This window comes from Monodelphis domestica, chromosome 1 (assembly GCF_027887165.1).
Source record: "Monodelphis domestica isolate mMonDom1 chromosome 1, mMonDom1.pri, whole genome shotgun sequence".
Classification (NCBI taxonomy): Eukaryota; Metazoa; Chordata; class Mammalia; order Didelphimorphia; family Didelphidae; genus Monodelphis; species Monodelphis domestica.
Window position 1 is genome coordinate 273879312 of NC_077227.1, and position 26094 is coordinate 273905405.

A 26094-nucleotide genomic window follows, 5' to 3' on the forward strand; every position below is an offset into this window, starting at 1 on the left:
TTTCCCTGCTCCCCTCCCATAGCCTATGAGCAATACCACTGGGTTTTTATATGTATCTGTGTAAATGGAATTATCCTCCTTGTTTATCTTAACTTAATCAATCAAGAACTTGAAGTACCCCCTCCTTTCATGCTTAGTCAAACACTTTGAAGAACCTTTTACTAGAAAGGGAAGTTCAGGCCCTCAAAGACCATAAGTGGATCCCACAAGCAATGCCCACCCTGGGCATTGTGAGATGTGATAGACATTTTCAAGCATAGCATCCAGGAGGAGGTCAGTAATTCTAATGAACTCGATTCTGATAAGACCACAAAACAAAAATTAATAGCCAAGCATCTGATAGTTGGACAAAAAAGCCTTAAGAAGCACATGCACACACCCTCCACCCCCCTACCCCACCCCAAAGCAACAGTTTTAAAAACTCAGGCTTAAGAATTTAGTGTTAAGGACAGATATTAGGGGTGCTTCAGCTTAAAACCAAAGTTCATAGCTGTGAATCATTAAGAATAAATTATATGTTGGGGAAGCTAGGTGGTTCAGTGGATACAGGCAAGGCCTTGGAGATGGGAGATACTGGATGAAATCTAGACAGACATTTCCTTGGAACTAATACTTAATATCAATTCTAAAATAAAAGTAAAGGTTTTTAAAAATAGAATTATGTACAAAATGCTAAGATTTTAAAATAATCACTTCAAAATATTTAAAAAGTAAGTTTTGGCACTTAAAAGGATAAACATTTTATCTGAGACACCTTTCACTGAAAACATGGTGAAATGAGATTGCCATATAAAGATCTACTTTTGCTTCACAATTTGGGTTTGAATTATATATAGCTCCATCCCCTAGTACGGATAGACAGTCTTAACCTTTTTTTTTTTAATCACAGATCTCTTTGTCATTCTAGACTTTTAAACCATGGTTTATCACTGTGCCTAGAGCAAATAGCATTGGCCTAAATCAATGCTTGTTGATTAGCCTCCCCTATTCCTGTCACAAAATACCAGTCACAGGCAGCCAGGGCTTCTCGGCATGATCTTTTTAGATGCATTAAATAAGATAAATAGGAATACAAAGGTAACAGTTTTATCGGTTATTATAAATTAAAATTTTAAAAATTAAATCTTAAAAAAATTCACAAGACTCCAGATTAAACAGCCATGCTTAGAAAGCAGCGAGATTGGGTATATAAAGTACAGGAGATGGACTTAGAGAAACCAGAATTCAAGTCCTGCCTCTAACCTATTAAACTGTAAGACCCTGAGGAAGTCACATCTGTAAAATAGAGGTAATAACGGCATTTAGTTTTCAGCGTTATTAACATAAAAGGATTTGTAAACTTTAAAGCGCTGCATAAATGCGCTATTATTACTTCGGCAATTAAGTCTAGATAGCTGGGAACCTTCCCCGAATTAAAAACAAAAAACTACCAAAACGTCAAAAACCTTGTAGTTCTTAGGAAGTCCGCTGGGTGTCACTCAGAAAGTAGCAAGCGCAGGTAAAGTACTAACCTCACTGGGAATTCACTCGAGGGCCAAGCAGCAGGAGAATCGCAGTCTTCTCCCTTGGCATTCACTGCACTTTTTTACTCCGGCCTCAGCTTCCTCACGGATGAGAAGCTTCCTCTCCCTAGGCTGCCTGGGCTCTTGTCCTCACCCCGCTTTTCCCTATGGTGCACGCAACGTTTAAAGCGCCGAAATCGCGTCTTAGCCGCGCCAGGCTCCGGGAGATCAAAGGCCGCTTCCAGATGCTTCTTCGCTTCGCAATCCAGTCTAGCAGGTAGCCCTCGCTGCCAGTTCAAATAAAGTCGGTACCAAATTGGAGAACAGAGACGATCACCAAAACACATCCAATAATGGCGTAGACTGCGACAGCTCTGCGGAATTTTCCAGATAGCTAAGACCCCGCCCCCTTAATTATTTCCGTCAGTCTTAATGTTTCGCCTCTCCCATTGGGTAGTCCAGACAAGGAAGGCCAAAAGGCATTGGTCAAGTAAGTGGGGGGTGGGTTGGAGGAAGAGAGGAGCGGGTGAAAGCGGAGAAAGCTGGTAATCGTACTAAAGTAGGATGAATCGCCGACTGCTTCGTCTCTGTGACCTTCCGTGTATCAATCTCTTCCCGTCCCCCTACGTCCATTGCGTCAACGGAAACGACAACTATATTGCTTTCAAGAAGGCATCTTATCTGTGCGTGCCACGAGCTGCAATGTTGTGGGTGCCCCCTGGTGGCTACTGGCCATCCTAGTCGTGAAGCTTCCCTAGAAGTCTCACCGACTCCTGGAAAACCTTGGTAGATCGGAGCCACCCACATAGGCTTCTTCCCCGCCCCCCTTCATTTTTTAGTTTAAAATTTTCATAGTAAGTTAAATTATGTACTTGACAAACATCAAACATTAACATTTCTTTATACAAAAGAAAGAAGAGAATATATGAATCACGAATCTATTCCTCTTTCTCATGAAAGCCCTTCAGATACTTGAATTGTCATCATATTTGCTCTGAATTATCTACTCCTCAATTTAACTACTCCTTGTATGATATGAACTCAAGGTCTTTTACGAGCCTAATGCTTTTTTCTGTATACTCTCTGCCAAGAACATTCTTGATGCAGTCCAATGAGGGCAGAGTATAAAGGAATTATCACTTCCTAGAAGCTCTCTCAAAGCAATCCAGGAATATATTCGGATTTTTGGTTGCCACATCACATGACTGATAAAATTGAAGTCCATTAAAGCCCCTGGAGTTCTTTTTCAGACAAACTTTTGATTAACCATGTATTAAGGGTAGCCTTAACACTAGTTTCCCCTGTTCGGTTTCAGTGTTAGGACAAAATGAGAACCTCACAAGGCACTGAACAGTTATCCTAACATAGCAAGGATATGCAACAAGGATATAGTGGCCCTTAGCTTCAATGGTCATGGCCCCCTTTGTTACTATATGGAAAAATATATGATCAGAAAGGTATGATACAGTGACTGTGTGGTCATAAGAAATCCACCAAGTGGAGTGGTCCCTACTGCACATGAATGGTTCTTTTTATGTCTTTAGGCTCTGGGCCTGAAGTAAGAAAGACCTGGTTTCAAATCCAGTTTGGAAACTTACTAGCTATATGACCCTGGGCAAGTCACCTAACCCCTATTTGCCTCAGTTTCCTCATCTATAAAATGAGGTTAAAAATATTACATATCTCCCAGTGTCATTGTGAGGTTCAAATAATATAATAATTGTAAAGTACTTAGCATTTTTCCTGGCTCATAGTAAGCATTATATTAGCTATTATTATTATCCCATCCATTCTAGATACGTATAGTGCCATGCTTTTGTATTAATCCTAGGTTCTAACATTCTTTGGAGAATCATCTTTGACGGTCCCAAAGCTCTTTGTGGTATTTAGTGCTTGGCTCTGTGTGGTGACTTGTCTCTTTTTCTGATTAAAGATTTGGGCTTTCTGACTACTATAGTGGTTCTGTGTTTTTCCAAGTTGACATTGCCCAGATGTTATGAAAACCAGTTGTTGTCTGCTGATTTTTCCTCTACTAATTATTACCAAAATGCCCACTCTCTAATCCCTCCCTCATTTTGATTCCTGGATTTCCTCATGAGTCTTTATCCTTTTCCCTTTACCAATCCTTTACTTCTGATATCTTTTGAATAAGGTATATGCATCCAAAGTCATATTCTAATGAAGTCTCCAGGTGTAACAACTTTTCATGCCAATGGACCCAGGCTTTCAATGCCGAGAGAGTGGGACTGTCTCTGTGCATCGACTTTTCCACTTAAATCTTCATGCACAGGTGTCTTTGTGCACAAAAAATGCACAAAGACAATCATCATCCTCGGTTCGAGAGACAACCAACATATTCTAATCATGGATTTCATTCTACCAATCTTGATGATATCTATGAGGTCATTTTTGCTCCTTGTTTACTAGCTTTCTTGGATGTTATCTGTGAACCTCTGAGTATTTCAATTAAATTTCTTCTTCCTTCCTTGTAGTTACTACTTTTTTTAGTTTCTAGCTTGGTGAATAAACACAAGCCATTTTCTCCTCTCCCTCCCTGTACTTTTAATTTGAAAGCACTTTTGGTTAGACTTGGAAAGACATCTGGCAATATATGTTTTAATCAAACTTTATTTTCTCTTCTCTTTTCTCTCCCTCCTTGCCTCCTTTCCCCTTCTCCCCTTCTTTCTCTTCTAGTTTTCCCTTATCCCTAATAAAAAATAGAAAACCCATTATAAACTTGTATTATTAAGCAAAACAAATTCTCATGTGGGTCAACCTCCCTCCCCCCAATACATTTTAATCTGCAATCTTAGTTTATCATCTCTCAATAAGAAAAGTTGTAACATGTTTCCTTATGTGTTTTCCAATATTGTGATCATTCATTTTGTTGACCAGCATTCCTAAGTCTCTCACAATTGCTTATCTTTGCAATATAGCTATTACATAAATTGTTAAATTCTGGTTCTGCTCATTTCACTCTGCATTAGTTCCTTACAAAAATTTCCCCATTTCTCTGAAACCACTGCCCACATCAGATCTTACAACACAATAGTACTGTTTTTCATATTTCCTATATAACTATATATTATTATACTATAATTTTATACATTTTAATTTGTTCAGTCATTTCCTAATTGATAAGTACCCACCTTGAGTTTCTAATCATTTGCCACAACAAAAAAAGGTGCCATAAATATTTTTGGACATATGGGACCTTTTCCTCTTTTTTTTTTTTTAATCTCTTAAAGGTATAGACCCAATCATGGTATTGCTGGGTCAGAGGTTATACAGTTTAATGGCTTTGGGGGACTAGTTCCAAATTGCCTTCTAGAATGCTAGATTATTTCATAGCTCCCCCAACTTTTTCCATAACCCCTTCAACATTTTTTCCCCTTTTCTGCCAACTTTGCCAATCTCAGGTGTGCGAGGTGGAATCTCAATTGTTTTAACCTGCATCTCTCTAATTAGTACTTTGAAGCCTTTTAAAAATTTTATTTAATTTAGAATATTTTTCCATGGTTACATGAATCATGTTCTGTCTCCCCTCCTCCCATCCCCCTCCCATTACCAACTCGCAATTCCACTGGGTTTTACATGTCATTGAACAAGACTTATTTCCATATTTTTTGCACTATGATGATCGTTACAAGTATATATCCCCAATCATATCCCCATTGAACCATGTGATCAAGCAGTTGTTTTTCTTCTGTTTCTATTCCCCTAGTTGAAGCCTAGTTGAAGGGCTATTGATAACTTAGATTTCTTCTGACTACTGCATATTCCTATCCTTTATCTATTATCAATTAGGGAATGCTTCTTATTCTTACAAATTTGAATTTGGAAGTTTCCTATGTATATTAGAAATAAGACCTTTAGGAGGCAGAAGTGACCATCTTTAGCCTCTTCTCCCTATACCTTCAAGGTGTAATAGTTAAAGGAATTGTAGAGGATTGAAAAGGTACAGGGGATAAGGTTTTGTAACAGGGAATGGAGGAGTTGAAGGGATAGAGGGAATAAGGATGCTGGTGAGGTAAAAGGAGAGGATACTCCCTACTGAGAGGCTCTTTAAAAATGGGGTTCCTGAGAAATGGGCCAACTATGATAGCCTAAGGGAATGTCTTCTCTATTGATTGATGTTGAAAATACCCCAGAGCAGGTAAGTAAGACCCTTCTGAGGGACAAGGCTCTCCCAGGACCAGTAGGAGTCCTAAAAGGCCCATTTATGGTTGAATGGCTGTCCTTAGGTTCTGCTCCCTCTATGTCCCCCGAAATGGTAGTCCTCTTATCCGACTGCAGGTTATTTAACTGAAGATGAATTTATTAACAAGTTTGGATTGGGAAGATATCAGGAAAGAGGGAAGAGGGAAGAGGGATTTCCCCAGATAGAGTTTGAGTCTCAGCTTTAGAGCTGAGGCCAGGCCTCCAGGCTGGTGGAGGGTTTCTTTTGTTCCTGTCTATGCTAATCTATGCTAGCTTTCTTAAATATAAAGTCTTTAGCAGTAGACAGCAAGAGGAAGAAAAGGTTCTGACCCTAAGAGCTGGTTGGGCCTGTCTCTTCAGGCTAGTGCCCCTAAAGACTGGACTTAAGTTCAAACTGCTCCCCTAAAATCCCTTTGTTTGATGACATGTTCACAGGAATCCTGGTAGAACACAGAGTTGGGAAAAATCCAGGATTAGAGGTACTTCTATCCAGAGACAGGGAGAGAGGCTTCTTCCAGTCCAAGACTTTCATTCCTGGCAGAGAAGTAACAGGAGATTGGGACTGGAAGCTCTCCTAAGAAATTGGGAGTACCAGACTAGAATTACATTTACTCCCTAAATATTGTTGCTTGAGGTTTTGGAGTTTAATCTAGCTTTTCATAGTTGTTTAGTCATTTTCAGTGTGTTCAGCTCTTTGTGACACCATTATGGGGTCTTTCTTGGTAAAGATTAAAAAAAAAAGTGACACCTCTATCAAGAAAATTGCTACAAAAATTTTTTTCATTAGACAAGTAACATTCTTGCTAGTCCTAGTTAGATGAACTCCATCCCGTTAGGAGTCTGTCACTGATATAGTTTAAGTTCGGTTCCTTAACTCCAAATTCCTTTCACAAGTACTACATTCTCAGGCAGGAGTTTGCCTCCCAAATTAGTTAATATTCTCCATTCCCTACCTTCAGTGAAAATCAGTGAGGGAAATAAAACCTAAGCCCTTGTCACAGTTTCTTGCCTAAGACTTCATAATTTTTGGTGATGCTTTTTTGTTTTCTTTGAACAGTATCATTTGGGCCTCTGCAAATCACTGGAGATTGGTGGTAGTCACCTGTTTTAAAAATTCTTTTAATTTTCTATATTATGTCTTGGATACATGCCCTGTTATTGACAAATGGTTGTTCCCATACCTCAAAGTAAAGTCTCCAACTCACATTCTCTAAAGGTCAGAGTCCCTTTTTTTCTGCCAAACTTTTGGAGAGACTAGAGATGAGTTGGAAACACAATCAGGACTCTTGGAGTTGTAACTATAGTTGGCAGAATAGAGGCTCTGGAGGCTGGTATGGGCATCAGCACCAGGGATTAGACCCTAACCCTGTAACAATGGAAGAAATGAGTACAAGGTGGTATCTGTGATTGCTGGCCAGAAGCCATGATTTAAACCCAAGTAGTACATACGCTAAATAACAAACCAAAGAGCTTGATTCGAAGCAGCAAGCAGTCGGCCCAAGCAAGCTAAGACCCCAAACCCTGAGAAAGTCACCGTGTATAGGTAACCAACTTCTCACCAAAGGTATGAATCAACAAATGAAAACGTCTAGAAAACAAGTTTTTTATTTTGTTTTTTTTTAAAGGATGTTATCCACAAAGACTAATTCACTAAGATGGATAACATGACTTGGGATATAGATGCTGAGTGGAAGTATGTTCCTGCTCATTTAAATGTTGAAGGCAATGCTGAAGCTCACAGATTAGCCAGAAAAACAGCTAGAAAGTGAGAAGCCTCAACCAGTCCTTGCAGAAGTTGAATTTGCTTAACCCTGCAATATCACTTGATGCTCCAAATCACTTTCTCTTTACCTTCTTCCCACTTGTCTTGGAGCTGTATTCCATGGCAATCTTTGGCCATTTTCTTCATATGCTTTCTCAGTTTTTCTATGTGCTCATTTAAATTGCTTTTAAAATAATACAAACAAAAAAATTAAAGGAAGGCAGACAGTTTTTAGACAGATCATTAACTAATTTGGCATAGTAATGTGTGAGATAAAAATGGTAACTCACTCAAATAACCTAGAATGAGAAGGCAGAAGTAAAAAGAGGCAGTTCGTTTATTCCCCTTCGTGAAAGAGAAGGCTTCAATGATGAGCTAAGAAGCGCCAACTGAATAAGGAGCAAACGGGAAAGAGATACAAGTTCCCAACACCAGGCTCCTCCCCACTTCCCTGTGCTACAATCCAAAACACCTGTGACTGGGTTGTAAATTCTTCCAACCCAGTTCAGGTGAGGTAAGGGGAGTAACCCAGTTGTTCATTGGCCTTTCTGTCTTTCATCAGTTCCCTCCCAAACTGGTCCCCAATCCTCAATCAACAAAAGGTAATCAACTCAACTTTGTAAGCTGAATCCTCCTTCTGAGAATAGCACTCAATTCTGTCTCACACAGTAAGAACAGCTGGTATAAACACCCCCTCAAAAGTCTGTGACACCATAGAAGTGATGAATTCAATTTAGGATTACTTATTGATTAGGAACTGTTAGTGATTACTCTGATTTTGTAGTAATTAAAGTTCTAACCATTAATAGATTTAATAGCCGAGCCAACTAAAATTTAGGATTAATGGTAAACTAATCATTTAGATATAAGAATATATGTAATTGCCTATTAATCAAAATTCCTCCACCCCTTCTGAAATTTGTTTGATACAAGTTAAATGCAAATTAACCTTGAAGATAAGATTTCTTGCCCCCACCAAAATTAGATCTTCTTCTCAAGGGGGCTGTCAAAACCTACTTTCAAAATAGGATGACTAAGTGATGGCTAAATACTCTAATCCAATCATCAAAAATCTTGCCTTAGACATACCCTGGATCCATCAATGTTTAGCATAGGGGTAAATATTACAAATCATTTATACTGGAGTCTCCCCTATTCACCCACTAAATTTATTTTACCTTTCCTTCCTTTGTTAAAAGTTTCCTTGATGTAAACTCCAGCTTTGCTCCTCTCCTTTTCCTATAATAAAAATCTTATCAATGCTGATGTTCTGTGTTTCCCAGACTAAACTGGGTATGCCTGCACACCCACTGACTTTGCTAGCTTCCATTCGTTTCAGTTTAACTTCATAGTATCTTTCACCCTGTAGTGGGGAGTGGCTTTGCCTACTCAAGAAGGGAAACTAGCCTACATAGAACCTAGATAGCTGATGGAACTCTTTGTTAAAAGAGAAATGGATTGCTTTCAAAACTGAACACCCTTGTCAATGGAAGTATTCCAAAAAAGCCATGCAGCTTGCTGTCAGTGATATACTATATGATTCCTGCATTGGTGAAAAATTGAATAAATTGCTTCCAGGACCTAAAATTCTCAAGACTTAAAGATTAAACTATAAAGTTGCTGTTTTGTCCTTTAAAAAAAAAAGACTTTCAGAAGGAAATGTCATATAAACATAAGAAAAAAATTTTAATTTTTAAATTTGGCCACTCTATATTTATTCCCATATTTAAATTTAATATAATTATATTCTCTATACTGCCAGAAAAAAAGTTTTTGGAAATATGTATTTCTTAAAGTTACAAAAAACGTAGAAGAAAAGAGAAAGAAAGAAAATTAAAGGCTTGCACTGTTGCCAATCCCATGTATTTTCTGAACAATTCTAGTCTTCACTAAAAATTTAAGTTTAGATTGTATAGATTGACATAATTAGTTTTAAAATGACACGCTGGCCAAAATTTTAATTTATATTAAGTAGCTAGTTTATTGCATATTGGTCAATCCCACAAGATTTAATTTTCAATTCAATTCAACAAAATAAAAGACTTATTTTATGGTGGTAGTTGTACTCTGTATTCCCATGAGTTGAATGTATTTTACTTTTGTAGATCTAATTTAAACATAAGCAATATCTTAAAATGATTTGGATGCAAATCACATTTTGTACAATAGATGTATTGTACTTACTGCATGCAAAGCTTATTATTTTTAATAACCTGAATCACCTTCAGCCCTTAAATACTTATATTTCCAAAATAACAAAAATCTTATAGATACAGAATTGCTTACAAATTGAAAATCATAAAAAGTCAACTATTTAATAATAATGAGAAAACTCAAATCTGAAAATAAATACTGCTGTGGTTAGTTTGTCTTTTTTTAAACCTCTGTAGTATAGTAAAACCACTCATATCCTCAATGGAAAAATATCATAATATGTATGATAAACAAATTTGGGAAAAACCAAAGCACTTTGGTTGGCTAATTACCTTGAATTTTTCTTAAAATTTGTTAATGAAGTCTCATCAGTTATCAGTGATCAGATCCTATACATATCCCAGAAGTTTCTTAAAAGTTTAAGCTGTATTTGTACAACATGAAATGTGATGAAGATAAAAAACAAAGATGAAACGAGATTATAGACAATATGAAACTAATTATCAGAATACACTTTTTAAAAAAAGCCATTTTGTTCCCATGAGGAAAGTGGCTGGGAAAAACAATTATGGGATTCCCTTGCCATTCCCAGAGGATATGTTCTAGAGACACCAGAAAATATAATGTTGAATAGAATTATGCAAACACAAACAGCTAAAGCCCCTTAAGGACCTTGGTTTAGAAAAAGCAGGAAGCTTCTAGTCTACTTAAAAGGAAAATTTAAACAAAAACATAACTTTCCAACAAGGAAATTAAAAAATGAATCAAAGAAATAAAATGGTAGTTGCTACAATAGCAAAATTAAGCTTCTGCCTGTCCAAACTTTTTAGCTGCTAGCTGTTTGGTCCCTGTGGAATAAAATTATAGGTAGAAGTCATGAGGGAGCTGGTCCTAGGGCTTATTAGGAGACAAAAGAAGTAACATCTCTATAACAGTTGACATGTCTCAAAAAGAAGAGCCTTCAGGCAGATAACTTTTTAATATGCAGAAACTGTGCACAGTCAGGCAGCTTTGAAGAAAAAAAAAAGGAATGAGAGTAGCCAAGCATTCTAGTCTATAGTTCCATGGTACAAAAACAATCACATTTTTGTGGGTTATAAAAAGCAATGTAACAATGCAATGTATAGTAGAGTCTACTGAATGTAAAAATATCCAAAGTTAATTTTTTTTAAATCTCATTATACTGAGTGGAGAAAAAATACAATACACTGAGATCATTTGAAATCTCAGAGGGTTTCTATAGACCTTTTCTAAAGTGCCCCTTAAAATAGCATGTTAATGCTTTCTTTTTGTTGTGCTAAATTATTTACACCTTATGCAATCACTTAAAATTGGGTGCACTTCAATTTAAAAACCTAAAAAACAACTTATTTTACTCTAGAATTGGAATAGTTTAAAAACTTGATAAACTATCCAGCTTTGCAGCCTAGAATCTTTCAGATTGCCTCATAGGATTCTTCACTCTTCTTAAAAACGTCCTATGAATTACACTTTTTAAAAAAATCTTCATCAGCAAGAAAGCCTAACCTTTAAAGCTATATTTAAAACATTTTTGGTATAAGCTGACCAGAAGATTTTTATGATATATTCAGTATTTTAAAAGGGCTTTGATTAATGAAAAAAGTATTTCTAGAAATAAGCAATAATTACATACAACACATATCAAGTAATGTAGGATGTTTGATTGTATTTGAATTAGGTTCACTATTTGTCAAATGTTTTGTTGAAGATTTTCTTTTAATTTTGTGAAGATCTCTGGGTGTACCTTAAGTTTCATTACTCTTAAAAGATAAATTCGTTAATTTAAAATCATATAATTTCACTTGTTATGAAGAAAACTAGACAAGATTAATAATTTACAACAGAGATTTAGAGTTTTCTACATTTCTTTAAAAAGCACAGGTCCTAGAAAGCTTGCCTTTCCATCAGTAAATGGGAATAATATAATGTCTATATATTTACCTACTTTCACAGAACTATTGTAAGAAAAGTGCTTGGTAAACCTTAAAACTCTACTTTTTGTTATCGTTTTTCAATGATATAATGGACTAAAATTTTTCTAATTTCTCTAAAAACCTATCTCATGATAGTTTTGTTCTATTTGCAAGAGCTCTCTTCTCAGTATTTTGACTATTTGGGGGCATTCATAGAATATTAGCGATATAAACTACAAATATCAAAAATCACAATTTTGAAAATAAATCCATATTTATTCTAGTAACTGTTAGCCATAAATCTAACAATTTTTTTTTAAAAAGGGTTCCTCTGAGACAATACATTTCATAACAAGACAAGGCTATTATAAAGGAACAAAAGGAAGACCCAAAGAATTGCTAAAGAAGTGCTTCACTTCCCATCAAAGATGGCTACAACCTTTATGATCTGGGCCAAGTCATCTACACTTACTGGGACACAGTTAGGCCCTCCAGCTCGTAGCACAAAACCTGGCCTAGAGCAGGTGCCATATAAATGCTAACTGACTACTTTTTCCTATCAGTAAGAGGAATTTAACTAGATCAACAAAGGTCTCTACCAAGTCAAAAACTAAGATCTTATTTTTTAAAAAAAAGCAATTAATGGTTTAATCATCTTGAATGAGCTCAATATAGGCTGCTTAAAGAAAAAAGCCTTTTTGAATGAAAATTCTAACCATCTCTTCAAGATGTTTAAGTAGTACAGAAACAAATCTGTAGAAGGAAGAAAATCTTAAATCTTAAATTTGGTTTTTATTTTAAAATATATTTAGCGTAGGATAGAAAAAATAAACAATGAATATGTTCAAGCTAATATTGTTTTAAACTTTATATAAATGCTAATAACATAGTATGAAACTGACTCTTGGAAAATATTCCCTAACTTCATTCTTCTGAACTCCAATTTAAAAAAAAAATGCTATTTTTTAATCTCTAAAGGAGTAAATGACAGTGTCTATAAATTTTAATGCTTAAATTAACGTACTGAATTTAGGCCAGTTGCCATGAACCCAAGTTCTCAATTAATAGATTATAAACATTAGTTGCAGTGGCTATGTTTATCAAAACAAAAATATTTCTTAAGGCAACTCTTGGGTCTACAGTACATATATTACATTAAAATCACCAATGTTATCCTGATATTTATTTAATAATTTCCTCACTTGTGAAATAGTATTAACCTAATTTCAAAGAAAAGAAACCTCATAGTTGAAAAATTAAACAGAATAAATGACAGTCTAATATTGCCTTCAGATTTTGAGAAGAGAGAAAAAATAAAAATAAAACTGAAAACTAATAGGATCTGAAGGAGTATTGGTAACTACTTTAACTTATATATTCTATCTAACTAACACTGTCAACTATAGACCTTTGGAAACAATTTAAGAATGTTATAAATGAAGCTGAGTTAATGTTCCACTTCCTCAGTCTAAATTTCAAATATATTTCCTCTTACTAGCGATATCAGCCTGCAATACAATCAACACAGTATACAGGGGGAAAAAGTATTTTCCTATAACTTAAAATTCAACTAAAAAATCCTTCAAACTACACAATCTATTATTAGCTGTTAAGTCACTGAGAAAGTTTAGTTCATCCAATTTATTAACATACAAGCTAATCTGTACAGTTTAGTTCTAAACTCCTCAGAATTTTCTCACATAAGTTTTTTAATTCCTTAATTATAAGTCATCGAAGATAAAGTTATCAGTTTGGTTTTACATCACAGTATACATGGCATCTCTTAAATACAGCAACAGAAAGGCACACTTAATAAGCAGTAAAAGACAGTACCTGAATCAATTTAGAGATATCTAGAATGAATGCAAACCAAAGTATTTTACACGTACACAAAACTAAAACAAAAGCCCCCAAATTTTTGAATGCAAAAGTTCATTTTACTTCAGATTTGGTCCTTTAAATGCCACCCATTTAGACTAACAAGTATAGCATGAAAGGTGGTAGGAGGAAACAATAAACAGATAAGTGGTTTGTATACTAATTCTGTTTTCATTAATTAAATTAGAAAATGGGTCACATTTCAGATACAGGAAATTTTTTTTGTCAGGCTATTCACAACATATCTATATTAAATCCAAATACAAAGACATAACTGCATGTTATTTGTATTTACTTATACAGCCTCACAGTTTATTAAGACTCATATATAATATACATTAGATGCATAAATACATATTATATGCCTAAATATATATTATATATAGATCTATAACCCAAATTATACAATAGCAATAAAACACCCCATAATATTTACTTAAGGGATACTCCATAACTTTCTCCATAATGAAATTGCTCAGCATTCTCCAAAACAATATCCAGATACAGTGGCAAAAAGCACTGTCTGCTTAAAACTTACTTAAATACTTAAGTAAAATTCCTGCAAAAGCATTGATCTGGCTTTTGCCTCAGAGTTATTTTCACATACTACTATCCTTTCTCGTAAATAACAGGTATCCATCAAGAAAGGCCAATAAAGAAAAATAAGCAAGGAACCAGAAATGTGATAGAGAAGCCAACCATTCCATAAGTTATATAACGATAAGTGAGTTCAATTTCCATGCACTGTCTTGCTTTTCGAACATCATCATTTTTTATCCCAAAGATTTTACAGGCCAATGGGATGGTGATCTTTTTCATTACAATTCTCATTAGTAGCAAAAATACCATTCCTATTAGAATCCGTAATATGACTTTTCCAAAACGAGTCACAGTGATTGAGGGAATAGTTAATGGTAATGTATCAAGAGGAGGATCTGACACCAGGCCAATGCTGTGAGCAATACGAGAACCACATGCAATTCCTGCACCACTGCCCAGGATCTGAGCTGTATCTCCACGGGATGTACTCCAAGTGTCAAGGGTGAAGGAAAAGATCCCCAGGGCCAAATGCAAACTGATGATAATTAGCGGAGAATATTTATATGTTTGGTTGAAGTTATCAATGAGTTCCACATATGGATAGAAGGCGGCTAAGATAAAAATTGCATACAGAAATCCAGCAATAATGTCCTAAAGAAAGAAAGAAAATATAATTTTAGTCAAGTGTAATTTTACTCTTTCAAAGCAAAGACTTTGTAAAAGAAAACAAAGTTTAAAAAATCTACACAATGGACATAAAGATAGAAAATAAAAAGAATTCTGCCATTTTTATAATTAACCAATTTAACAGATATATTCTCAAATAAATTATGTCTAAAATTTGAGTTTTAATTTTCATGTCTCAAATATAAAATTAAGAGTGTAGTAAAATCAAAAGAAGCATATATTTTTTTGCTGTATTGGGGGGAAGAGATGATATTTACCTAGGACACAGATATTATTCTGGATAACATAGGAACAAAGGAAAGACTGAATCTCTGAGCTATGGACTGACTACAAGGAGGACCTGGCTCCTTTTTTTTCTGATCTAGTCTGAGTCAGGCCAGTTATGATTATGGACAGCCTTAACTTCATGAAAAAGTCTTGTGAATTATAGGTGAAAGGAAGAGGGAATAACCATAGTTATTCATCATCTTACATTTTGGTGATTATTTTTTTCTTGAGAATATATCTATTTCCTTTAAAAAAAAATCACTCCCAATTTCCAGTAATCCAAGAACTCCCCCTTATATAGTTAAATAAAACAAGTCAAATATATAAGGAGTAGGTCAATTTACAGAGGGAGAAATCCAAGTCAATAGTCATGTAAAAAAAAAAGTTTTAAATCACTAACAATTCCAAGATTCCACTTCATTCATTCAAAAAACATTAAGCACCTATTCTGTGCCAGGCATTGTGCTGAGAGTTGAAGCTACAAAAAGAGGTATGACAGTCCCTGCCCTCAAGTTGCTTACTATCAGATTGGCAAAAGTGAGAGACAGAAAGAGAGACAGAGACAGAGAGGTAGACACAGAGGGAGAGGCAGAGAGATAAGACACAGAGAGAGAAAATATGCTGAGGGGGGGAGGCTGTGGGATTATTTGGCCATTTTGAAAGAGGCCAAAAAAAGCTATTAACTTTGAAGCAGCTATAACCACTATTAGCACTACTGTATATCCCAAAGCTGGAGGCAGTGAGGTAGTTCAGTGAATGGAGCTATTAGGAAGATCTGAGTTCCAATCTCAGGACAACAGATACTTACGGTGTGGCCCTGGTCAAGTCCCTGTCCGCCTTAATCCACTGGAGAAGGAAATGGCAAACCACACCATTGTCTTTACCAGTATTTTTGCTCTCCCATGGACAGCACTGGTATGCTGTGGTCCACAGGTAATAAAGAGTCAGACACTACTGAATAACAATATCCCCAGAAAGGTCAAAGATAGAGAAAAAGGACTGCTATGTCCAAAAATATATATAGCAGCCTTTCTATGTGTGGTGATAAAAAATTAGAAACTTTAGGGGAACAGCTAAATAAGCTATAGTCTGTAAATATATTACTGTGCTTTGAGAAATGATAAGAAAGATTCAGAGAAACTGGAAAAGACTTGTATGAACTGACTACAGTGAAGTGAGGAGAACCAAGAGAAGGGAGAACAATTTATGTGCTAACAATATTGTAAAGACAAACAGCTTTGAAATAATGAGGAACACTGGTCAACATAATAGTCAAACATTATTCTGGAGGATTCATGATGAAAAATGTTATTTACTCCTCTCCTGATAGAGTACAGACTAAGAGGTCTTTTTTCTGGAACTTGTAGGAACTTGTTTTGCTTGACAACTTATACAAGTCTGTAACAATAGTTTTGTTTTACTTTCTCTTTCTTTCTTTCTCAATGGGTGCAAGGGAAGAGTGACAGGGATTTGTTGATAAAAATTTTTTCTAAATAAATTTATGTTTTATTAATGGCAACAGCATCTACATAAATTTTTAAATAGTCGTGTGTGTTTTAGAGCTAAACAGATCAAAATGACAATGTTGAATACACAAATTTAGGGGGAACTACTAAAAAAATTTTTTTAATAAAAAAAAGAAAAATGTATAGCTCTTTCCTCATGTCTTGTCCCCTATTCCTTTGGTGAAAGGTGGGAGGGCCTGGTTCTCACTATTATTCTTCTGGAGTGATTATTTCACTGCATTCTTTCAGTGTCTTCTTTTATACTGCTGTGGTCTACAATTTTTGTCTTGGTTCTATTTTTACTTCATTCTATATCAATTCATACAAGCCTTCATTTCTTACATACCATAATTTGCTGTGTTATTCCTCAGCTAGCGTGCTCATAATTTCCTTGTGGTTCTTTGCTATTAGAAAAAGTGCTACTACAAATATTTTTGTACATATGATTTTCAAGATGAAAAGGAGATGTTAAACAAGAATCCCAAATGATTTCATCTAAGGTAGTTCCCTCCCTACCCAAAACTAAAAGCCAAGGAGTCAAACTAGAATTTTAAAAATACTTCATTTTTACTGAATTTTATTGAGCATGCAAAATGTGACAGTATAAGGATTTCTTATGATGGCAAAATCAATTTGAGAGCTGCTATTAAGACTTTCTATAAACTGTGTACTCTCAGGTCTATACATGAAGAGTATGTACAGATTAAAACTGTGATTTAAGCACACCATCTTTTAGAGTTGCTGTAGACAAAAATGCATTATCTTGAGGCCTTCAATCATCCTGTGACTCTTGGAATTTAACTATTCTAGTCCTAAGATGAAAGAAACACCCCAGAAGCACTTTCCAAGGCTTTGATTCCTTTGGCATACATGTTAAGAAGTCAGGGCCACGCCATGATCAGCAGTGGAGCAGTTCATTCAACAACTATAATTACAGAAACAATAATAATACATCATGGCTGTATTAAAGATACACAAAATAAAATTCTAAATGAAGTACTGAGAAGATCCATATTGACAGGAGGAAATCAAGAAAAGCTTCATAGGGATAATGGCATTTTAGTTGGACTTTAATAGTTAAGGAATAGAAGGACCCAGAGGGCGACATGGATTAAGTGAAACTTGGGGTATATCTTTAGGAGTAAAGGACAGTCATAGGATTACAGATTGAGAAGTGAAAGGGCCTTGAGAGACCATTTAACCCAAATATCTCATATTATAGATCAGGATGCCAAGTCTGAGAGCTTTATTGACTTGCTCAAGGCCACACAGGTAGTAAAGAGCAAAGATAAGAATCAAGTCTTAGCACTCCTAGGTCAAATCCAGCACTATTTTGCTTTTGCCATAAAAAAGACTGTTTTCCCAATCCATATATCTCTTATTTTAATTCCAGCTGGAGTTTGTTCTTTTAAGTTTTATGCAACTGAAATTCTGTCTTTTATTTCTTCCTTTATTTTACATAATTATGATTTATTTTCTTATTCGTAGTTGTGATAAATGTAATTTTCAATGCTAATTTAATAAAATAATCATGTGTGTATATATGTCTATCCATCTATAGAAATATGTATCTATTGACAATTTGGAATTTATTTTTCTTTCCTGGATAAAATGATAGGCAATACAGAATAGAAAACTTTGCTTCAAATTCTGACTTCAGCACCTATAAGGAATGTGTTCATAGGGCAGTTTTTACCCTGAGCATCTCTCTGAGGCTTTAAATTATAGATGAGTTTCCACAGCAGAACTCTTCCATATTCGCCAAAATCACAGATCTGGGTGTTTTCAAATGGTGTACGGTGCTAGTCTTAACCTAATTTCTAACAAAATTCTTTACAAAAGTTACTATATCTTTCCAAATTATCAGCCAATTTTTAAAATACTGACTCTTTCAAAATACTTTGAATAAATTATGAATGAAAAATTCACAAATGTTCATATTAAACTACCTACAAGCTCTATATGATTAAATTCCAGAGTTAAAGATTCCATTGTTAGAATAATACTAACTTTACTCTTACAAAGTGTGTTCTCTACATTTATCCCTTTTGTTCCTAGCGACAATTGTAAAGAAAACAGGGCAAGTATTAAGAGAACTAGCAGTTGTTATTCAGTTATATCTAATTTGTGGATGAGGAAACCGAGGCTCAGAGAACTAGCAGTTGTTATTCAGTTATATCTAATTTGTGGATGAGGAAACCGAGGCTCAGAGAAATAAAGATGATTTGTCCCAAAGCATACTGCTAGGAGGATTAGATCTGCTGTCTGAGTTCCATTACACTAAGCTACCTATCTGTTCTGTTTGCAACATAAATTTATCACTCTCAATAGAGATCCGAGAAAGAAATACTGGTAACATGGGATTCTAGCTCTATTCTTTAAACCTCAAACTCAAGATACTAAAAATAAACACACACACACACACACACACACACACACACACACACACACACACACACATACATTTACTCTCACAAACCCATGTGTGACTGTCCTTTATTTACTACTGTGTTTTCTCTTACCCACTATGTATTTTTCTCCTGGAAGAAAAAGAACCACAGAGACCAACAAATGTATCTGAATATTTGCTTATAACAACAGAAAGCTGTTAATTAATTTTTCTTTTCACCTCTAATGATGTTTTAGATTTAAAAAAAAATACTATGCAGAAACATTTAGTGAATTAATTTTTATGCTGAAAGACAAAGACTGTGGTCTCAAATTCAGGAAAATTTGGCGGTTGTGTCCTGACTGACACATTCTTTTCTGTGCACCTTGCTCAATTACATAGAACTCAAGTCAGAGCATAAACCGTTCTAAGCACCTCTAAGACAAGGTGCAGAGAAGCTCCACATTTGCAGAGAGAAGGAAAATTTCCACATTTGGGAGATCTCTGTTCCATGAAATCAAGTCCTAAGTTTTATATAGGAAATAGCCAACAGTTCATTCTTCACATATTACCTATCATAAGGATTAACTTTTCCACAAAACAGCATATTGTGAAATATGTATTTTATAAGGTTATTACAACTGAAATTAAGAATTTTAAAAAACTAAATGCCTTACATAGTATGTATTTCCTCAAAAATAGTTTGTTTCATATTATTGTAGTAAAACGGAAAAAAAAAAACCCCGGACTCATTGAAATGTCCTAAATTTTTTTTTAATTTAACCATTGGACTTTACTGTCACAAACTTTCAAAACCGAAAGTAGCGAGCTGAGTCAATTTGTACTTTTATGACTATAATTTTTCAATATGACAAATAATCCTAATTTCTTTCTTTTCCTTTATTTTTTTATGGTTCTACTGAGAAAATTTCACAATGAAATATTATATTCAGTATGCTACAAAAGCACTTTACATAAAGATATTATCTGGTAGCTATATTGGTTAAACTATTTAATCATTTAAGACAATGTCCTTGCCTGTGTAGACAAAATGAACTTTGATAAAATTGGCCTAGAACCAAGGAACAATCAAGTTCATGTGATGAATATGAGGGATCCTGTACTTGAGCCAATAAAATGTACATGTGATACCAAAAACTGACATAAAAGTATAAACTAATACCAAAAAGCTATTTTAGTTAAATTTAATAACTTTTTTACAAACAACCCAACAACTAATTTGTGATAAAAATATTTTTAAAAAGTGAAATGAATTTTAGATAGCTAAAGTAGGTGTTGTGAAAAACTTAAGATTTAAGAATGATAAAAAGGGAGCATTGGATGAATGGGCTAGAAAGTACTAGAAAAACATTTGTCCAAACCTTGCATAAATCATTTGTAGGAAATCCCTGAAAAATATCTTCAGAACACTATCAATCACTATAAAACTTATGGTATGATATTGTTTCCAAAAAACTTTGTAATTAATTTAGATTTGTGGCATGTTAGAGTAGGGACGAATTTAAAAATCATCTTATTTTACAGATAAGGCAATTGAAGCCCAGTAAGATTAATATGTTGCCTTTTTTTTGTCTCTGGGAATAATTAAGTTTCTGATAATTAAATATATTATTAGAAGACAGTTCCTTTATTAATAGAAGTACTACCACAGTCTGCCAATTCCAAAATCCATAGATATTTTCCCAAAACATTTTCCCTCTATTGTACAACAATATTAAAAACTTTTAATAGGCTATAGTTGTATGCCCAAAATATAATACATTAACATATAGTATTAGTGTCACAAATACAGACATATAAAATGATTCTTTGGAGAGGACTTGATTAAAAAAACCTTTTTTTAAATTAAAATTTGAAAGCTTGCTTTAACCTACTACTTTCCTGTAGACTATAGAAACTGAAAAATATCAGCAATGCTGAGGAAATATAATAATTATATATTGTTTCCCCTCAATAATATGTTCTGAAGGACAAGGATTTCTTCATCTTTATCTTTGTATTTCCAGTGACTAGCATTACCTGGCACATGGTAGAAGCTCAATAAATACTTGTTGATTGTATTTTAATTTAAAAAAGCACAAAAAAATTGCCATTGTGGAATTAAAAGTAGACTGTTAACTCCTTAACCATTGAGCTTTGGATAAGTGCTCTAAAAGGTCATGAAGCCATTCATTAGTAACCTACAGAGAAATCTCTGTTTGATCTTATGAGCTAATTTTAGAACAAACACCATGGAGAGTAACAAAATACATTAAAGAAATTGGTTCAAATTCAGGAAGATGCTGACATTTAAAGCATTAGGAATTTAAGAAAAGTTATCCTTTGTGGGAAAATGTTAAGAGCCATAAATATAAATAAAAGGACTTATCAATAATACCTCAAATATTACAAAAGTGGTATAAGATGCAGAACCTCACTAATTTTGCATAGTTAAATTATGTACCACACAACTATTATTGATAATATTTTCAACTTGTCCTTGATCTTAACTTTTTAAAGTCAAGAAAACAAAAGAGCACATTCCATTTGTGATAACACACAAAAACCCGAAGAAATAGTAGCTCTTTTGATTGACAGGCTGTTTTTGCAAAATATAATAGACCTTGAATAGTCAAAGGAAAAAGATGGCCAGAACCAAGGATATTTGCTTCATTCATTTGTTCAAGACTTATCATTGGAGTTCCAAAAAAATAGAAAAAAGTTATCTTGGATCATCAGATTCTATGTCTCATTACTTCACATGATGTACATATAAGGCAGAATGTTAAGGAACTATATTAATGTCAATGTATATTTTCCTTTCTATTTGTTGATGGTGTCTGTCTCAGTTTTGCTACCTGTAAACCAGGGATGAGATTTACATGACCTACTTCACTTCACACATTCATGAGAAAATCCTTTTGTAAATCCCAAAATGTAAATTTCGATGTGCTACATAAAAATTGGTTATGATTATTATCTTTTGATTTAAAATTTAAAGGAGAACACAAACTCCTTGAAGGCAGTGATCATTTCATGTTTATATTCCTAGTGTCTAGAATAGGACCCATTATATGGAAATATAATAGGTGCTTAATAAATATCTATTACATTTTTTTAAATACTTCAATCACTCAATCAACAAAAATTTCTTAAATATCTACCAAGCACTAAGCTAGGTGAAAGGAAATAAAGACAAAAATGAAGCAATCTCAACCCTCATGGAATTTATAATCTAAGTGGGGGAGACATGTAGGTAGGTAGATATAAAATATATACAAAATATAAGGTAATTTGGAGGGAAGGCACTAGCAATCAGGAAAATCAGAAAAAACTTCCTGTATAAGGTAGAATTTGAGCATGATAAAATTATTCCAACCTTAAACTTAAGAGATGGATCAGGAAGGGGAAAAAAGTATACCTGAAATAAAATGGCAACTTAGAGGATTTATAATTTTAATTAAAAGCAAATAAAATTGTCATTAAATTGGGATTTATTGCCTTCCAGAGATCTAAATGATAGCAGATACTACCTGGGAGTAAGTAATCTGAATGAAAATTAGTGGTTGAAAGGGATATTCTTATGGGAAAAAAAATAAAGAACAGTATTATAATATTGAAAGTAAAGAAACACTGATGTGGCAAATAAAAATGTCAAGGATAATATATCTGGGAATACTAGGATTCCTTGGAACACAATCTCTTCATCTGCAAAATGATGGAGCTGACCTAAATCTAAAGTCCCTTTCATTTCTAATGTTTTATGATTTAAGCAGAGCCTTATATAAAGCCTGAGTCCCTCCTATGGTTGCTGCTACACAAGCTGAAAAGCACATGCTCACTTAAGTCACCTGATGCTCTGGGGTTTACTGCTAGATTGCCTACAGTCACAGTCACATAAAAGCTCTCATGAAAGAAAGTACTGAGCTGTTGCCTATTAGCAAGACCTGAAATGGGATTTTTAAAATTATGATATTTTGGGCTCACTTTTCCTGCTAGTCACTAAGCTCAGGCTGCTTGTTACTGGCAACTAAACTTGAGTATCTGTAACAATAACAACAAAAACCTAAAGTCTTTACTTTTGAAAAGTTAATATTCTAAATGAGACAAGACAGATACAAAAGTATCAAAAACATGCTTTTTCTTCTGTTCCTATTTTTTCTTTTCACTTTAAATTTTCATTCAGTTGCTTTAACCTACAAAAAAAATTGGATATCCAAGGATATGTTCCCATTAGATTTATTTTAAAATTACATACTTTTTAAAAAAAACTTTGGCAAGGTTAGAGTATAACTACTGATTGACTTATTTAGAAGCCTATTTAATGAAGGAAAAAGATTTAATTACTGTATACAAATTTTGGAAAGCTGCCCTACATCTTGATATATTTAGAAAATTAGAAGAATTACAAATTATTTTTCCATTCAGATTTCATATGTTTATAATCTGTGATAAAATTACTCGTTAACAAGACACAAAGAACTATGAAGGGCAATATTTTCCTTACCAGAATGGAGTGCATTCCCAAGTAAATTCTACTTAGGCAAACCAGACAACACCAGCAGGTGGCAATAACCAGTCCATACATAAGAGGATACTAAAGGGAAAAAAAAGAGAAAAGATTGATATTTCAACTGGTCTTAATGTAATAAATACTCTTGATATTCTAAGAGGTAAGTAAACTAGAAACAAATTCTTTTAACATTTGTTCCTAGAAATGGCCTTAGACCATGATAGCTCATTAGCTAGATGGGGCTGAGGAAAACAAGCAGGCACAATTAAAATGACAACTTTGGAGAATCTTGTAGATACATGACATAAAAATAATTCAGCTTCATGGTACTCATGTGATCTTAATTTTTTAACTTTGATTTCCGGGGCCTGAATTTCTACTGACCAACAAGTCTTGTAATCTTGGTACCAACTTGGCTTGGCTTCTTAGTTTATAGTTTTGTTTTTTTTTAAACACAGATTGTCTCTTCTTGGTTCCAGGCAGGGACGGCCCTCCTCTGACTTCTGGGATTTGCCTGATCACAAACACTTATCTTTAATCCCTCAGATGGGATGGATATAAGTAAACCATGATTACTTAAACAAGAGAGAAATTCTCAGAAAAAAATCATTAAAGTCATGGAGGTTTATGTATGGATTGAGTATTGAGTAGAACAGTACTTGTTCAATGTGATGAGTTACTTTGATGAGATTAATATTGTTTACTGAATCTATATAACTAAGTCTAACACTACATATCATCTCTTTCAGCTATAAGAAGTCTGGACTCTCAAAAAAAATCCTATCAATTTGAATTAGTTCCTAACAACTGAGTATCTTATGGACAATAGGGAAGGCAATTGAGAAGAGAACAATTGCTGGAGCCCAAGTTAATAATAATAACAATAGCTAACATTTTTATAGTCCTTTAAAGTTTGAAAAGCACTCTACAAATATTTTCTTATTTGATCCTCACAACAATCCTGGAAAGGAAGGTGCTAGGACCAAGATGGTGAACCTATGATACTCATTTTTGATGACACGTGGCCGCATGGGGGCTCAGTGCGCCTTGGGACCCGGGGAACTGCAGGCCCGCAGCGTTAGCCATGGCTGTGGCAGTGCCCGGGCCTGGCCTAGGGGAAGGGCTGCTCCATACCCTGGCCAAGGGGGTAAGGGGATAGGGGCTCCTGCAGGAAAGGGGGGAAAGGAGGAACCCCCAGGAAGCTGTTCTCAAGACACCCCCAGGCCAGGCAGCTGGGGAGGGGTGAGGGCAGGGCTGGCAGAAGACTGGGGTGTAAAGGAGGAGTGCCTGGAACCCATTACCAGATACTTTTAGCACCCCAAAAAAATATAGCAATGGTTTTACTCACAATTTTCCCCTCTACTTTTGTGAGACCTTATTCTCAGCGTTAAATAATACCAAAACCAACAAAATAAACAGATTGACAGATGAAGTTAGTAGTGCTTGTTTGGGCCTGAAGTGTACAAAATACCAACCTTCAATTGAAGATTTCAGCAGAAAATTTCAGAAGAAACTCAGCAACAAAAAAGTCACTAATAGGTTAGTTAAAGAATTTCCCCTCCCCCTCACTTAGCTTAGTTGACAGCACCCCACACAAGTTAAATAATATCAAGACCAACAAAAGAAACCAACTGTCAGATGAACAAAGAAGTCACTAAGCAGGTAAGTCAAATAATTAGTTTTTGGTTTATTAAATAGTTATATATTGCAGTTACACATTTTTGTTATTTAAACTATAAATATCATGAAATTATGTTTTTGTTTTTCTCAAAGTGACACACCACCCAAGTTATGCTAATTTTTTTGGTGAATTTTGACACACTAAGTTCAAAAGGTTGCCCATTACTGTGCTAGGATTATCCCTGTTTTACAGGTGTGGAAACGGAGGCAGAAAGGAGCTAAATGACTTTCCCAGGGCCACAAAGCTAGTAAGTTTCTGAGGTCCAATTTTGAACTCGGGTCTTCCTGATTCTAGGACCAACACTATTCACTTGTTACTAAGGTACAAGAGAATTCTTTAGAATTCTCTCCCCCATCGACTGTTTGCCCTTTGTTTCAAAGAGGGCAAATGACATTGGGTGATGTTTTGTCATATCAAGAGGTGGGAATTTAGGATTTGTCAAAATGGTGACTTGCAAAAGATAAGTGGCCTGGGTGGAAAAATTCTGACAATAGACTTTCCCAGCTCAATAGTTGGTGGCAACTAGGAAACTCAAGAGATTTCCTGTAAAAGCATATAGTCTGTTAGTGCATGTATGTCTCCAGGTTTTGTCTTGGGCCTTCTTCTCTTCAGTTGTTCATTAACAACATTTGTAGAAACCAAGTCCTGTATGGAGATGGGGGATTTTGAATTCTCTAGCCAGTATGATTCTAGAATCAAGCCTTTTAGTGGAGGAGGGAAATTTCCTGACAGCATCTGCTTTGGTCAACTTTGTAGACAACTCCTACTTTTTTCCCCAATTACACAAGAAACAATTTTTTACAATTGTCTTCTGACATTTTGTGATTCAGATCCGCCCCACCCTGGGGCAGTAAATGATCTATTATAGGTTATACCAGTGGTTTCATACAGTCTGATTGTGCCACTTCTTCCCCTCCCCTTCACTTAAATTCCAGTGACTTCCTATTGCCTTCAGAATCAAATACAAAATCCTGCATTTCATATTCAAGGCCCTTCACAACCTAGGCCCTCCTACCTTTCCAGTCTTTTTGTACCTGACTCCTAGACACATACTATTTAATCCAGTGACTCTGGCAACCTGG

At 34.9% G+C, this 26094-nt stretch overlaps 2 protein-coding genes across 2 annotated transcripts in view; both read right to left on the reverse strand.

Moving 5' to 3' along the window:
- PPP2R5E (protein phosphatase 2 regulatory subunit B'epsilon) overlaps positions 1 to 1545 on the reverse strand; it is a 267308-nt gene extending 265763 nt beyond the window's left edge. The window contains exon 1 of the mRNA XM_007472987.3: positions 1512 to 1545. The gene's annotated coding sequence lies outside the window, so the exon portion shown is untranslated. The remainder of the gene's footprint in view (positions 1 to 1511) is intronic.
- Positions 1 to 26094, reverse strand: part of SGPP1 (sphingosine-1-phosphate phosphatase 1) — an 89076-nt gene that overhangs the window by 29410 nt on the left and 33572 nt on the right. The window contains exons 2-3 of the mRNA XM_001377752.4: positions 23326 to 23415; positions 1512 to 14621 (exon numbers count right to left, since the gene is read on the reverse strand). Of these exons, the coding sequence (XP_001377789.1) occupies positions 14070 to 14621; positions 23326 to 23415 (642 nt within the window). The 3' untranslated portion in view covers positions 1512 to 14069. The remainder of the gene's footprint in view (positions 1 to 1511; positions 14622 to 23325; positions 23416 to 26094) is intronic.